The 17,913-nt window shown below is 39.4% G+C and overlaps 1 protein-coding gene across 4 annotated transcripts in view; it reads left to right on the forward strand.

Annotated features, from left to right (window-relative positions):
* Positions 1-1,893: 1,893 nt before the first annotated feature.
* The window catches only part of si:cabz01074944.1, a 44,923-nt gene continuing 28,903 nt past the window's right edge, over positions 1,894-17,913 (forward strand). For all 4 annotated transcript variants that reach the window (XR_012383015.1, XR_012383014.1, XM_005172150.6 and 1 more), the window contains exon 1: positions 1,894-1,981. Coding sequence is in view for 2 of the 4 variants with exons in the window: in XM_005172150.6 (XP_005172207.1) it covers positions 1,918-1,981 (64 nt within the window). In the remaining 2 variants the exon portion in view is untranslated. The remainder of the gene's footprint in view (positions 1,982-17,913) is intronic.

Genomic DNA, 17,913 nt, shown 5'->3' on the forward strand with positions numbered 1-17,913 from the left:
AAGAGAGAATTATGAGTAGGGCGGGAAGTTTCGCGAGTCTCTGGATGTCCGCAAACGAGTGATGATCTCCCGGTAATCTTGTATCTCCCTCCCGGTCCTCAAATTGGCATCGTCGCGCACCCTTCTAACCCCTCCCCACCGCATCTCTCCTCAGACATGTCGCGGGCGCGCGCACCCTGTCAATCACCACCAAACCACCACCTCTCCTGACAGCTTAGTGGGACGCTGCAATGTGAGGAGAGTTTACTCACACGTGACTTGCTTTAGCTCTTTTGTTCCGTTTAGTGAACCAAAGACCCCCCAATCCCTCCTCTAGATATGTGTGTGTGCGCATGTGTGTGTGTGTGTGTGTATATATATATATATATATATATATATATATATATATATATATATATATATATATATATATATATATATATATATATATATATATATGTGCGTGTCGCTGGCAAACACATTGACTATATTCTGCGGTTTATTATTCCTGGTGATTTCTCCCATAGGGAGCTGAATCATGAACACGGGCGCACTTTCACATCGAAGAATAAGGTCATACACAGAAACGGTGAGACATGATGACGTCAGTAATATGCAAATTGACGTACGATGTAATCTAGCAACATTGAGTGACTTTTTGGGCAGAGGAAAGAGAAAAATAGCTGGCAACCCTGAACCCAAGATGGTCACTGACTAATTTTTCTACAACTTTTGCTGCAATACACAAATCCATTTTGCGTCGGCTTAGTCCCTTATTTATCAGAGGTCACCACAACGGAATGAACCGCCAACTATTCCAGCATACGTTTTATGCAGCGGATGCCCTTCCAGCCACAAAACCAGTACTGGAAAACACCCAAACACTCTCATACAGTTCATCCAATTCCCCTATAGTGCATGTGTTTGGACTGTTGGGGAAACCAGAGCACCCAGAGGAAACTCACACCAACACGGGAGAACATGACATAACTGACCCAGCTGGGACTTGAACCAGCGACCTTCTTAATGTGAGGCAACAGTGCTAACCACTAAGCCACCGTGCCAGCCACAATACACAAACAGCTTGGAAATTGCTCTGCGATTGTTACTAATACATAGCTTAAAATAAATGACATGACTAACATTTTCATGAAACACTCATTTGAGATTCCTCTGGTTGTTTACGTGGTGAACTCTTCAGTTTGAGATGCACAACAGGTCTCTTCTGCTGACCATCGGTAAAGTTTCCATCTGAAGTAAAAGCTCTGTCAGTTTCACTTCCTCTGACGGACTGCACGTCGCTGCACAGCAATGTCCTGCGCAGCTCAAAATAACCCGAGCTGATGTGGAAACGAGCATGTTTCTAAGCTCTGAAATAAATAGCACCTTCTTTTTCGGATGATAAATGCGTAAGGGGTTAGAAAACGGCATGAAGTGTATGACTGCTTCACACAGACTGGTTATCGTGTGGTTCACCACACGCACACTTTTATACAGCTTCACACAGCAACATCAGCGGAGAAAGCTGCAAACTTTGACAGGGAGTCTCTTTATTAGTTAAACTTCCTTATTTCCTGGTGGATTTTCACTTCACTTTCCTCCATGATGAAGCAGGGCTTTGGTGTTTACGTACAAACACACACACACACACACACACACACACACACACACACACACACACACACACAAAGTTGGCGTTTCTGCTTCAGACCCCAGTGGGAGGAGCAGACAGAAATACAGCTGAAACCCCCTATAGTTCGAGGAGGCGTGTGTGTGTGTGTGTGTGTTTGTCCGCTCATCAGATGTGCACAAACTGAAAGTCATTGTAAGGAAGTCTGTCTGTGTGTGTGTGTGTGTGTGTGTGTGTGTGTGTGTTTTCTCTTCTCTGGCTGTATCTGCAGTGTCGGATGCTTCAGTCTGTCAGCTAAACCTCTGGACATGAAGGTCTTTCAGAGCTCCCGCCGCTCCATTGTAGGAGCTCTTCTGCTTTTCCTTCTTCACGGTGAGTGAAACTATTGCTAATGTTTTGATCAACAGGATGCTGGAAATATTATGTGCATGCTGTGGAATCAGCATCTGGAAAACTGCTGTGTTTGCATGTTTAAAGTAAATTATTTTACACGACATTTAAATGTATTGGGTTTTTAAAATGACATTTAAATCCAAATATTATAGTAGATTTTACTTTTTGAACATGTATATTGTGTTTACATCTCAGCGTCGGGGTGGGACGAGTTAATATATTACAATCTAAAGTCACTTTAATTTTTAAAATGGTCACTAGATGTCTTATTGTCTATTAAACGAATGTAAGTGTGTTATTTTTGTTATTATTATTGTTTTTAATGCATATCCCAGGCCTAAGATTGACTTTTTTAACCCTAACACAGCGACTTATCGATGTTTCATCTTTGCGATAGGAACTGTTCAGCTCAGGAAACCTCAAGCTTTATCTCTAGAAAGTGTGGCTACATGTAAAGTACGTTGCAAGCAGCCTTCGAGCAGCAAAATCCTGCGTAGCATCATCATACAGTGAAAATAATACTCCAGCCAATAATATAATTAATTAATTAACATATTAAGAAGATCAAATGCTAAGAAACTTTAGTCTGTGGGTGTTTGTGGTAGAGTTAAACACTTCCTTATAGATCAGCAACTGGCAGATGAGCTGTGTATAACACAAGCAATTTAACACACAGATCAGATCATTGAGCAAATGTACTCTATAAACAGCATTACAGACGGTACAGTTGGGGACTTTCGGGTTTACAGTGGAAATAAAGTCATTCTGATGGTGTTGTGGTTCTAAGATACTAGATCGAACACTGTGGTGAAGCTGTAGGCTGCATTTCTAGTCTGTTTATTATCAAGCGTTTATTTCCATTTCAGTTTTCCTCACAGACGGCTCAGGTTTGCTGTTATTTGTGAACATGTATAGTGTAATGGAAGGAAAATCAGTGATCTAGGGGTTGCAGTGTGGGTTCACACATTTTACAGACAGGTCTTTCACCTTTTACAAACAACCACAAAGCATTAAATCACATATAAAACACAATTAAATAAAGCTAAATTAAATAAAAGTGCTTTTAAAATCTTGTCACACTTTAGTTTAGGGGCTAATTCTCACTGTTAAAGGGTTAGTTCACCTAAAAATGACAATTCTGCCATCGTTTACTTTTAGCTTTCGCTTGATCAAACTCCGTTTGAGTTTCTTTATTCTGTTGAACGCTTCACAACAGTTCAAAACAGTCAATTTGTATCACGATTCTGTGGTCACTGTTTTTGGTTTGCATTGTAGTATTAAAAAAGTCAGCTATTGCAACACTGAACATCAGTAAAAACACACAGACTTAAGCTCAAAAAGATGACATTTGCTGTTTGTTCAAACTACTTGTTTCAAATGAGCTTAAAAGAGGTTTTTAAATTGTGTTCAGGAGTTCACACTTAGCTGATGGTTGATAATAAAGTGTGTTTGACATGCTGTATATATACTCGAGCCTGGGGCTCCCTCCCATTTGAAGGACGAGAGGAGAGTTTGAGCTCAGGTAGGTCTTAAAGGGTCACGAAACACCAAAACACATTTTTTGAGCTTTTGACAGTGGTATATGTGTCCCACACTGCTAAAAACACCTTTAGGACACCTATATTTCACTAAAAAGTGTAAATTGGTTGTTTTTGCGTTATTTCAAGCAAATTCGTACTTCCTGTTTGAAACGAATTTTTGAAGCTGCGTCACGGTCATGACATAATAGCGTGTATTCCAGCGTGCAGACTGGACGTCTGTGCCTGAGTGAGTCTTATTACGTCTTACAGTGTGATGCATTAATGCATGAGTAAGGCTTGGTTCAAACCAATCAGCGCGCTCTATTGTGCAACTTCATTAATATTCATTTGTGTCACCGTGTTTACACCACAAAGACGCCACGTTGTGTTGGCAAAACAAGCGTGAAGTGTTGCTTTTATAGTTTGCTGCCGTTAAGTTTCGTTTTCATTTTCTCTCTGGATCACGTGTGGATTAACAGTGTACGCGACGCTCGACAACAATAACTTACGTGTCTAAGGAGGATTATTGTTTACCTGAGAGCTGTTCTCATCTGCAAACGCTGAGATCAGGATTTGCTTGTAGTGTTCTCTCCATAAAGACGCGGCTCTAGTTGCTGGTGATTGTCCTGTCTCTACAGATTTGGTAAGTGAGCGACCAGTGCTCTTTGTTTATTCAGTTTGCTCGTATCGAATTAAGTTAACTATAGCACTGAGTGCAGAAATGTTAGCACCGCATTTAGTGACCGGAATAACACACGCGGCTTTCTGACGCTACCTGCCGTGTGCATCTAAGTTTCCGGGAAATGCGGAGTTTTTTTTCTCTCATTCGCCGTGCGGTATCAAACATTGCATGAAAAATACACGCTTAGAGCAGTTCCTCCAATCAAATATCTCATTTGTCGCGAGGGGCATGAATGAATTCCCTGAATGAAAGAGCCAAACTGCAGTTAAAGTCCAACATTTATTAATTCAGCAAATAATTCGACTACAGATGTCCATGTAGGTTAAACACCATCGCTTTCTCCTGTCTGTGTGGGTGTGTATTTTGACTCTGAAACTCGCGCGTGCACAAATAGACACTCCCACACCATCCCACTTTAGTTCCTCCGACACTTCCCCCTAAACAGAGCTGGACACGCCCACTTTTCTGACTTTTTCGAAAGTAGAGGTGTGAAAACACCCTGCTGAAACGAGGGGGTTTCATGGCCCTTTAAGTACTCCCCTGCTTGTGAGCATGTTAGGAATAGCTGAGAGATATAGCTGGCTAAGAGTTTGACTTATGATGCCTATGATGCCATTAGTCCATTTATTTAATAGTGATGGGAAGTTCAGATCATTTTACTGACTCGGATCTTTGAGTCTCGTTCATCGAGATGAACAAATCTTTGTTCGAGTCATTTCGTTCATTTGGTTCAATTTATCAAAATATTATTAAAATGTTATGAATTGGTTTCAAACACATCTACAACTAGCCCAAAAGGTTGATCACACGACAAATAAGTCATGAAGAGAATATAAGAAGGAGAAAATAATAATTCAACGTTTACCTGCTCTTTTGTCTATGAAGGTATTGTTGTCTCTTTGCTCAGCTCACCTCTTCATGTCTTCAAATGTCAGGGGTTCATTCACGTTACACTGACAGTCACATATAATCTTAAGCAATGTACACAGTTTGAGCTGATAGGAGCCATGATAATTAGTTCACCTTTCAATTAAATTCTTTTTCCGGCTCTAAACTATATGATTGGCCCATGAGGAACGAATGACTCACACCCAATAGAGGACTCAAGAGATAAAAGGATCAATTCTTTTTCCGGCTCTAAACGCATATGATTGGCTTCTGCCTTTCCGTGATGAACGACTCAAAAGACATGAAATGAACGATACCACCTGCACAAATGTGCGCACGAGCGGATGCACGAATCACTCCTTGAGAGGACTCATAGTTCCCGAGTCATATTGAAGATTCGTTCAAAATGATCGAATCGTTCATGAACGACCCATCACTATTATTTAAGATGTATGCCTTTGGACGGTAGGAGGAAACCTGGGAAAATCCACGCGAGCATAGGGAGAAAATGCAAACTGCGCACAGAAATGCTGACTGGCCCGGTGAAGGCTCTAACCAGTGGCGTTCTTTCTCTGAGGCAACAGCATACACTGTAAAAGATATGGACATAGTATCTGTGACGTCACCCATAGGTTTCTGGTGTCCAACCGTCGCCATGTTGTTCGCGCATCATTGCATTGCATCAGACTGTTTTAGAGTCAACAGCTAATCAATCTGTCAGATTCTGGAGTGCATTACAGCTCTAAAGAACATTATAAATAATAAATGATCTTAAATGAAACAAATACGTTTATAGAGATGGTATGCAAGTATACAACTTCACTCACCTGGGAAATGGAGGCAACTTGAACGCTTTGTGAGCACAAATAAGTGCACACAGCATGCCATATCATCTGATAATTGTAGGAAATCATTCCAAAAGGCAACTGACTGTGTAAAGAAACATTAAACAACACAAAAATGCGATGTATAGGCCGAGCTCAGCAGCTAATCAGCCGGAATCAACTGAGGTGACGAGGCACCGAGACCCTGCTGTCACTTAAGTGGCCACACCCTTAATTATGCAGACTTAGTAAAACTTAAAGCGAAAGGGATGAGTTATATAAAATTTCACCCTCTCACAGTTCTCATGAAAGGTAATCATAGCTATATGCACCAAAGCCATCTTTTGTAGCAGGGTGTAAACATGTTTTTATCAGCTGTAAAAATGGCCAATTTACCATTACAGTCAGAAATGACCTGGACTTCCTGGAGCCAGCCCCCAAAGGGGAGTCGATGAATTGCAGTTTTAGTTACTTCCATATTGGCTTCCAAAGGAGAGCGGAAGGTTGCCGCTTGGAGGAGTAGGGAGATTTCTTTAAAACGAAGATGACTGAAGTGGAAAACTCGGGTTATTAATAGTGAGTCAGTATTCATCTGATTGGTGCAATATGCAGAGCTGATGCAGAACCAGCTGTGATCAATCATAAGCTTGTGATCCTCTTGAAATTAGCTTATAAATAAACCGCACTTGTGTTCAATCCTCTTAAATTTGTTAAAACTACTAAGTTAACTTAATTCCTTCATGTTGTCCCAACACAAATCGAACCCATTATTTATTACAGTGTATAATCTGCTGTTCACAGTCATTTAAAAAAGTTATTCTCGAGGTCATGTACACAACTTTCAGTCTTCAAGTTTTAATTAACGCTACCTTCACACCTTTTGTTTGGGAACCTGTCGCATTTGCCCATGAACTTGGTTTGTTTAGCACAGGGGTCACCAACATGGTGCCGCGGGCACCAGGTAGCCTGCGAGGATCACATGAGTTGCCCGTGGGCCTGTTATAAAATTAGCTTTTCATAGCACCACATACCAGTAAGCTGCATCTAATATTTTTGTAGCTATTCTTTTTACATCACACTTGCATTGGTGTAAAATTGAAAATGACAAAGTTATATATTAAGAAAAGAAATTTTAAAACAATTTCAGACAAATGAAGTGTTGCATATTGATATTTATCTGTTTACTATCAATGTTGACAACTATTGTGAGAAATCATTAACATGATCAGTGTCTTCACATAGATGAATATCATTAATTATTAATAATAATTGAGCAAATTTGTTATTAGGAAGTGTGTATCAAACTGGTAGCCCTTCACATTAAACGATACCCAAGAAGTAGCTCTCAGTTTCCGAAAGGTTGCTGACCCCTGGTTTAGCATATATGAACGTTGCAGTTGCGCTCTGATCCATGCCAAAACAATCAATCTGAGATCGGCTGAATGAGGTGGTCTGGGCTCGGTTGACACAAACTCTGGAATGGATTGATTGTAGCAGCGGCGGATTTAGGCATGGGCAATATTGGTGATGACCAACCAGGGTGGCATCTTGCTGGGGCGGCATAGAGAGACAGTGCAAAAGAAAAAGAAAAATGCCCCAGTAAAAATAAGCTGTGCGCAGAGCAGCGCATCCATAGAGGCGGCAGAGTAGTCAGTAGCCCTCCCACCCTCACCTCTTCACTTTTGTGAGTGCGGCATGATCGTTGTTTGCCTAGAGCGCCAGTTCAGCTTGCTCCAGCCCTGGATTGTAGGGAAAATGTAATACGATCAAACGTATTGACGAACCAGGCTATATCACAGTGTATTATGGATATGTAATAGCCATATACAGCAATATGAAGAGAGAATACCAATAAAAGTATGTTTTATGTCGAATACGAAAGTGAATTAATACTGAACTAATAACGAGATTTGCTTATCCATTTAACCAAACTGCAGTCTCGGTTTATCTGTTATTTCTCTCTATGATGTAAATCAGGGGTGTCCAAACTCAGTCCTGAAGTGTCGCTGTCCTGCATATTTTAGTTCCAACGCCAATTACACACACCTGAACCAGCTAATCAAGCTCTTTCTAGGTAGACCGAGTTTGGACCCCCTTGATGTAAAGCCTATAATGCATAACTGTTGCCAAAAGCTACTGTGTGTATGAGAAAGTCGTACCTCTGATTTATATTTGGTGATGGTGTCTGCGGGTGTCAAAATTCTAAATTAAACTGCACCTTTTCACTTGTTATGTCTTATTGCTTATCGTCATTAATTAAAATAGGGACACATGACAGCCAAGCAGGAAAATAAACTGTGAAACTCTGACCAATGTGAGGAGAGTTTACTCACGCGTAACTTGTTATAACTATTTTAATCCATTTAGAAACTTTCCTGTGTGAAAGCGAACCACACAGAAAACAAACGCAACCATTTTAACTCCTGTTTCAGAACAAAACAATCGATCTAGAGATGTGAAAGCAGCCTTTGTTTCTTGTTGTTGATTAATGGTAATAGACTACAGCTCTGATGTGTTATGAATTGCATGTTTTAAATGACAGCAAGACATGCTTCATTTAGTTTTTATTGTAAAATATACATTATAACCCAGTACACAGTAAAATAATAATTTTTTAATGGCTTGTCTATTGGCGGCGTATATGACCACTAAGCTTAAATAGGCTGAGCATATTTTATTAATATTAAAACACAATAATACAAACTAGCCACCCTTTGATTTTTTTTTTTTCGTTTCTGTATATTTTTTTATCAAACGAAAAATGCATTGAATTGTTTATTTTGGTTTCCATTTTATTAGAATTAATTTAATTATTAGGCGACAACTTCTACACAACATTGGCTCAAATTGCGTTTTTTACATCCTACAGATTTAGGATGTCAAAACATTTATGCCTGTAATTTAGTGCTGTATTTTGACAGATTTCGCAAAGGCTTCAGCTATTCTACCTGTCAGCTGGGACCAGCTTCAGTTTTGTGACTTGACTTGTGTGGCGTCTGTATCAAGGTCTGGATGACAGCAAGAGAGAGAGAGATGAGATAAGACCTCAGATTCGATGTGTGGCCGCACGTCACAGTGCAAATTTTTTATATTGGCTCATCTAAATAAACTTTTCATTCGATTAAAAGGCGAAATATTGCCAGACAGACAAAGCAACTTTTGGGTTTTGAAGAGAGCGGCTTCAGGGAAAAAAGACACGCGCATACACAGGATACACCTCTTGTCTTTCTATTATTGATTTTTTTTTTTACATTAAACGCATAATAATCAAGTGCAAAAAAGAACAGCTGAACTTCGGAAAAAGTGCTCACGGCTGTTGCCCCGATGGTTGCTCTCTGCACTTGTCTTATTAATGACGTGACATGGCTAAATCACTTGTTTAAATAAAAAATAAAAATAATTGTGAGACGATGGTCGCGTGATTTTTAAAATGAGAGTATGCGTTGCTTATTTATGGCTATTGATCTCATCTACCCGCAACAGACCCATTGTTAAACATCAAGTAGGTGCATTGAAGGTGCATGTATAAATTAGTTGTGTTTCGTCCAGATGCTGCCTCCTTTGCATGGTTTCCGCTATATTCATTGTTCCATGGCGGGGCGCCACACCAAAATTGATCCAGCCACGGCTACTTTACAGCTTCTCATTTAAAACATTGTCGTGTTTTTTTTAATAGAGAGTGATAATCGCACCAAAACATATTAAAAGGTAAGTGAATTATAACAGCGCAAACTTTTCCGTAACCGTAGAAGTGCTGTGCCCTGTTTGTTCAACTCTTTAATGTTACGTACTGACTGACTGACAGGTGCATGATGCGTGAGGCCAGCAAACACGACGTATAGCCGTTTCACTTGACTTCAGGACGCATTAATATCACTCTGTAGGTCTATTAGAGAAATTCATAAATATTCCTAGCAAATCTTATAAATGTTGGAGACATACCCATTACATAAAGACACTAAATCACACTTCAGCAGCGTTTAATTGAGAGTGCACAAGAAGATCTGCGCTTGAGCAGCGTATATTTGAGGGGAGGTTTGGAGGTAAGAGGTTTTGTGCACGAGCAGAGGAAATCAGCGCGCAAGCACAGAGATTCGCATGCACTTAAGCTATTACATAAATGCGACCTCGACTTTTAATACTGCGCTCACGATATTTGTCATTGAAATAACGCCACAGGAAGTTGGTAGATCTGAGTAAAAAAGGCCTACCGACACAGCTAGAAAAAATCCTAGAGGAAACACTGCTTTGTCAGGCAAATTTTGCAGACTGCCTCATAAACATTTTCAGGTTTTCTTTTTGCATTTGGTTTGAACCCAAAATATTGCCAAACAGGTGCTTTTGCATTGCGTTTTGACACTAAATCGTCCGCCATTCTCTTTCTGTAAATTCGACTCCTCTCATTCTCCTCGCAGGATAAATGAAATATGACACATTGTAGCCATGTTCAGATTGTTATTTATATTACATGCTCTTGTCTATATAATAATGTCTTTATAATTATATTTTCTATTTAATCCAAATAAATATTTAATAAAAAAAACAAATACTTAAAAAAAAAATAAATGTGGGGACGGTGACACGGTGAAAAACGGTATCACCGTCAACACCATCTATCGTGGCAAGCCTAGTTTTCCCAACACGAATCGAACATGTTAACTTAATGTTTTTTTATTTTTATTTTTTTACAAATTTAACTAGATTTAACATGAAACAATTAGGTTATCCTAAAAACGGTGGCTCAGTGGTTAGCACTGTCACATCACAGCAAGAAGGTCACTAGTTCGAGTCCTGGTTGGGTCAGTTGGCGTTTCTATGTGGAGTTTGCATGTTCTCTCCGTGTTGGCGTGGGTTTCCTTCGGGTGCTCCGGTTTCCCCCACAGTCCAAGAACATGCGCTATAGGTGAATTGGACGAACAAACATGGCCATAGTGTAAAAGTGTGTGTGTGTGTGTATGAGAGTGTAGGGGTGTTTCTCAGTACAGATTTGCAGCTGGAAGGGCATCCGCTGTGTGAAACATACTGTATGCTTCCCCGGATAAGTAAGGGACTAAGCTGAAGAAAAATGAATGAATGTATAAATAAATCCTAACAAATACAATGTATATAAACAAAATAAACTAAAACACAACTTAATTCACTTCTTTAAGTTCTTTCGCTTTAGACTCAGATTTAACCGACTGTTAAATTCGGGTATTCTGGTGTTATATTAAGCATTCTGCCTATATGTTGCAGCGCAAGAACATGTTAAATTAAAAAAGCAATTAGGAGCTGAGAGAGAAACCTGCACGAGAGCGAGTTTTCAGTTTCTGTGCTGTCTAGAGCTGGAATCTTTACACTGATATAATCTGAAGCATGTGAGTTGACAAAAGAAATAGAGGCTGTCACTGTGAAGAAATTAACCAAGTTAAACCATGATGAAATTATGATAAGTGGGCCCAGGGCCGGAGTGGGACTTCTTTTCAGCCCTGGAGTTTCAAGCCTTAGACCAGCCCACCGCAGTTCACGAATCACGACTGACTATATTAAAATAAGGTGTCAGAACACATTAAGCTGCATTCCTCCTCCTGACCAGAAGGAGGTGCTCCTGTCTCCTTGCACAACAGGATCAAATTTTCATGCTTCCTCCTGAACAGTGGATGGCACCACTTTCTCACCATCTGCTGTGTGCCACCACTCAAGCTTGATTTGCAGCACCTGTGTTTTGCCCTAAGTGTGTGTTACAAGCTACTGTGTTCAGTCTTGAGCCATTACCACCCGGTGTTCTCCAGATTGTCTAGAGAAGCTAAGTGACATTTTACTGTTGTGTTTTTTGACCCTTGTGTCTAATTTGTTTTGCTTGTTTACTAGAAGCTCTGCTTCAGTTATTTCTGTTGTACTTTGCATTCTATTTTTCCAGGAAAGATCATCTGTTTTGTTTTTTTTTTTCTGAAACTAAAGCCTCAAGTTCCCTTATTATTCTTCTGCTCTTGGGTTCATCTAGTGAGACGTTAGCTCAACTAGGAAAAGCCCCAGCTTTGTGTCCAAGAGACCCAGGTTAAATCATCACCTAAACACCTCACATAAGGTCATTTACAATTCAGTTTCTAATGACACTGTCACGTCTTTTTCAAGGACTCAGCTGCTTTAGAACTTTAAATACCTTTCATAAATATGAGAACATTAAAGGGTAGCTAAATCTTCAACACTATTCTTTAAAACATCACAATGTCCTTTCCTGCAATATCTGAATATATATTCTGTGCTAAATTCTTTACAGATATCCAGTCCTGTGTAACAGTGGTCACACAAAAAATAAAAATAAAAATATGTACACCTACACACGTAACCCAAATAGTGTTATATGTCTTAACACTAAAAATGAAATAAAAATACAAAAATAACTATTCAAGTGAGGTTTGAACTTGGCAGCGTCATGCTGCGTTCACACCAGACGCGGAACGCACGTCAAGCGCGAGTGATTTACATGTTAAGTCAAGGCAAACGTGCGAATAGACATCCAGCGGCACGATACGCGCGAACGGTGCGGCACGAATGGCGCAGGGCGAATTGAGCGTTTTGCGCGTTTTGAAGTGCTCAAAAATTTAGCGTTTTGCTCTGTGAGTTTATGAGCTCACAGAGCTGGATGCACCTCTGAAAGCATGTAGTGGACTCAGACACGGCCCTAAACGTATTAACGCTGTTTTTCAGTCTTCATAAAGCACACAAACACTGTTATTTTCTTCATAAAATCCATGTTAGCCTTTTAGCAACGAAGCTAGAGTCAGTCATGTTATGAAGTGAATTTGACACGCTAATGAATCGGATTTGACGCACGAATGAAGCGGGGTTTGACGCACAGAGAAGAAAATATTAAATGGCATTTAAAGGTTTTTGCATCTAAACTCTTCAAATATGTAAATATACTTATTTTTAAAATACAATTTTTTTAAATCATAATTTTCATTGGGTAATCTGTTAAAACTTAATTTAAATTAAAAACTGAAGCCTACAGGCAAATAACAAACTGGCCAGCGCATTCAACCTTCCTCAGTGAGAATATATCCACTTGAATAATAAGATAAATTTTTATATAATAATAATAATACAACTTTTGGTCTTACAAACCACCTGACCCCCCTTGAATACGCGCATGACTATTTAATTTAACTTAATAAATTGTAAGAAGAGAGGATTACTTAATAATACATTTTATTAGCAGTTAAATAATAAATAGCAATATTTAAAATATATTTATATGAACTGTACTTGCATGAAATACACGTACCAAATTGTGACAAGAACCAAACAGATGTCCACAGTCATATTTATTCCCACTATGGAAGTCAGTGGGTGCCATCAACCAGCATAGTTCAAATTATTTGTGTGTGTGTTCAACAGAAATACCATCTAAAAAGTGTCTCTAAAAGTGTAAAACAACAAGAGCAGGGGTCACCAATCTTGGTCCTGGAGGGCCGGTGTCTCTGCAGGGTTTAGCTCCAACTTGCTTCAACACACCTGCCTGGATGTTTCAAGTATACCAAGTAAGACCTCGATTAGCTTGTTCAGGTGTGTTTGATTAGTGTTGAAGCTAAAATCTGCAGGACACCGGCCCTCCAGGAACAAGTTTGGTGACCCCTCTACAAGAGAAAAATGATGAGTCATTTTCATTTTAGTGTGAACTATTCCTTTAATAAGTGGCTTATTTCCTGCCTATTATTAATACACAGCCTATTATTAGCATTTATAAAGCACATGTTCTGCTTGATCTTATTCTACATGCCTAATACAACTTTAATAACTATTAATAAGCAGCTAATTAGGAGTTTGTTGAGCTAAAAGTCATAGTTAATGGTTTGTTCAACAAAACTTCTAATTTAATTGTCACGATTACCAGCGATCGTACTTCATAAGGATCTCTCTCACATTAACTTATGGACTACAAATCTGCCTTTTCTGGACTACATTTTCATACATGCACTCCGCTCACACTCACACATGCTTCCTCATCTAGAATGATTACACTCGCACCACCTGAGGATTGTCAGAGACTGATAACACACACTTATTTAAGCAGCACACACACTCACTCCCATTGCAGAGTCTTGTTAGATGTAAAGTGACATTACAACGCGTTATTCTTGTCTTGGTGTCCCGTGTTTTGACCTCAGCCTTGTTAGCCTTTTGTCTTAGTCTGCCGCCTGCCTTTCTACCTCTCGCCTGTTATATTGACTACGATTCTGGACTGCCTCTATACATCTGTTTGCACCTGTGTTGACCATTGCTTGCCTGACTCTAAATAAACCTGTATGTGGATCCTACCTCAAGTTGTCGGTGTCACTCCCTGCGTTACAATAATGCAAAGAATATTCCCAGCTTGACTAAACCCCCCTGGACTAAAATCGTTAAATGACTAATGTACAAATTATGTGCTATTATTTCGTTATAAAATGAAGTAATGTCCCTAAGGCCTGTCCTTATTCAGCTGAGTGACTTCTTCTGGCTCAAAGCAGTTTCTATAACTCTTGGTTCTGCAATAAGGGGTTTTGTTTATTCCCACATCAGCAATTTGTGGCTATTTTTTATAGTATAATATGTAATAATCATGACAGCTTCTTACGTCAATAAGAAATAACACAAAAAACTTTGATTTTAACATTAAAAACATTAAACATAATTTTTCATTTTGATATATGATAAATCACTCAAAATCCAATCAATTCACATCCAATTTCTTTACATTGTGTAGTTTTTAAAATGTAGCTGTCAGGGTTCTGCCAATCTGGTCATGTAAATTCTTGATATAGTGGCAGAATCTGGATACTAGTTATGTCTAGTTCTGTCCTGTTGTGCTCGGCTCGAGTTTTCTTGGGTCGAGCACTTGTTTCTGTCATTGTGTGTGTCTCCGTGTGTGCGCGCCCCTTCGTGGGTGTGCGCGGAGTGTGCACACTCCCGCTTGATGCGGCCGCACGGGCTCTGCTTGCCTCCGACGCGCGCGCGCTCTTGTACTAGTGTTTGTGTTTTCGTCTGTGTGCAGCGTGGTGTTTCATTCCCAGCGTCTCAGTCTAGTTGGTTTCGGTTTTGGTCGGCGCTGGGATGAGGCATGCACGCTGCGTGTGTGAGCGCACAGTGAGTGTTTTCATTCATCGTGTCCTCGTGTCTTGCGTCTTGCGTCTGTTGTCAAAGCACGTGGCTATGTGTTTACATTGTGGTCACGTGCTTTTGTCGTGTGCTTCAGTGTTGTGCTTGTCTTGTCATGAACATGCGGTTAATAGTTCTCTCATTGGCTGCATGTTCTTGTCCTGTTTTATGTGAGCGCATGGCTTGTGTTGTCTCTCTGTGTCATGCGCTCTCCCGTCTATTGTCTAGAATCACCCTCCTTGTTAACTCATTATTAGTTTGTCGTGTTCACCTGTGTGTCAATTTACTTTTGCTTTATAACACCCCTCATGTTTTCAGTCCTTTGCCAGTTCGTCGTCGATATTACTCTGTCTTGTTGTTTCCAGTCCTGCTTTGTCCTGCCAGCCCTGTCAAGTTTGTTTTTGCCTTTTTATTTATGTTTTCCCACTCGGGGTAGTTTTGTTTTGCCTTTTATTTTTATTTGTATTTTATAATAAATCCTACATTTTCTGCAATTGAGTCCTCGCTCCTTTTTCCCCTCACCGACCGTGACAGTAGCATTACAACAAAACATGTTTTATAGTGAGGGAGGCTTGTCACAAGCTGTTTCCATCCAAAGTCGCAAATTAGATTAATGCGCAAAACCGTAATATGGAATAAAACCTCGGCAAATGAAGCAGTGTTTCACTTCCTGATAAACAAATATCAAAGCAAATATCAGCCAGAGAAATGTAGTTCAGCGAGTTGGAATTTGCCACTGAGGTGTTTTTTCCTCTCTAATAAATGATAATAAAGACAAAACACAATGAACGGGGTGAAAGCTATGGCCTTTGGAGGTGTGAGATGCTCTTTGAGAGCTCAAGACAGTTCTGGAGGAAATAATAATAGAAAAATAGTAATACTGAAGCATTTTCATGACGGACGGACGGCTGAGGCCTTTTACAATCAGCAAAACAACATTTCAGATTTGAAAGGATGTCAAGCTGGAAACATGGAAAGCTGCAACTGAACATTAATGCAAAATCTCTGAAACACACATCTATATCTGATCATCTCACAACTCCAAAAGCAACTCATTGTGCCACCACATTGTGCTCATTGCATTTTGTCTTCATCTGCTGAATTATTAGAGAAGAACAATTGTCACGTTAGCGTGATCAAAACAGGAACGAAAAGGTGTGGATCCAAGTGCATTCCAAGTTGATTATCAAAAGAATCTTCAGTATGAGAAGTAAAAGCAGGAGGGTTTTAGGACATGGATTACACCAAATATAATATGTAAGGATAAAACATTTCAAGGCAAACAAACACACTCTTAGTCAGCAATGCACGTGCGATCACTTGTCCATCGATTGATGCAAGTGATGATATAAGTGATGTAAAATAATCATTTTCAAAATTATAAAAAATATTTGCGTACTGACCAGCGGGAAACTCACGATCATAGATACATGTATATACATCTGTGGCTCCCGATGGCCAGTCCTCCACTGCACCTTTGTCCCTCATTCATTTCAAAGGAGCGCTACCCTGTACAAAAATAGCGACTCTATTGACATATTCCGTCCAATAGACAACAACAGTGTAGGTGATGTCTAATGTAAATATTCATGTTTTTACTCGACTTCTCTCGGCATCCCTCCATCACCCCAACTCTACAATCTTAAACCCAATACCTACTTAAATTGGAGGAGGGGGGCATTCTGGAGTCGGGCTAGACACTGTGCTTTGCTGGAAGGTCATCCGCTGCATAAGACATATGCTGGATAAGTTGCTGTGGCGACCCCTGATTAATATAGATCTTGTGCATGGGCTTTGATAGATTATAGTAGTAATCAGTCATGAATCGAAATTAAATGATCCATTTCTCTGGTCAATGATCAGTTAACAAGCATCAGTTGTCGGTTAAACAAAAAAACAGAAATAAAATCCCAAACCTTTTAGGGGCTCCACCGCAGTACATGCCTATCTGCATCATCAATGGGTGCTTTACTAAGCTGTGACACTACATTTACTAGACCATTTGATTTAATGAGCTATTATTCTACCCAGACACGTTTATAAAACCAAGACAAGAGAGAAAGTGTTAAGAGTGATTCAATAAAGGCAGAATAAAATGTAATCATCATGGTTCAGTCAATGTGAAAATGGGCTGATTTCCTTAAAATGACTCTCTCTGTGATTCACTCTTCAGTGGTTCTACATTTCTTTCTTTCACTAAACACAAAACAAGATATTCTGAAGAATGACAGATATAAGCACACAATGACATCCAAAAAACTTAAAAAAAGACAAAACTTCATTACCCCACAGTATACTCTCTTTTGTCCTGACAAAATATATCTATTAAATAAAAAAAACGTAATTTTTGACAAATAGAAGTAGCACCGCACAATATATGATTTCAGCATCAATATCACAATGTGATCATTCGCAATAGTCACACAATATATATATGAGCAATTCCAGCATTACAAATGTGACATTTGCAGTAAAAACTCAAAACATAAATTCACTTTCTGTAAATTCACTTTCACTTTTCTGAAACTTCTGTTTATATTTTCAATAACAATTGACCACAGAGTTGTGGGATCAGAAAAATATCAATCTGTAAACATATTTTATATTTTAAATGAGGAAAATAAACGTGCGTTATGTTGTGACCAAAAAACTATGTGAGTTTACAGAATAAAACATACTTTGTAGAGATTCTGTGAATTAAACTGCACAAGCCAAAAGAAACAATGCTCATCAAAAGGATAAGAGTTGGCTCTCCACAGACCTTTTTCATGGCTGCTGCATGGAGGGCGCTATAGCGACCAGCGTCTTCCGGTAGAATGCTAAAAACTTCCGTTTACAGCATGTACAACTGGTAATTTGCGCTCCGAAAATGGGTTT

Source organism: Danio rerio, chromosome 7 (assembly GCF_049306965.1).
Source record: "Danio rerio strain Tuebingen ecotype United States chromosome 7, GRCz12tu, whole genome shotgun sequence".
NCBI lineage: Eukaryota > Metazoa > Chordata > Actinopteri > Cypriniformes > Danionidae > Danio > Danio rerio.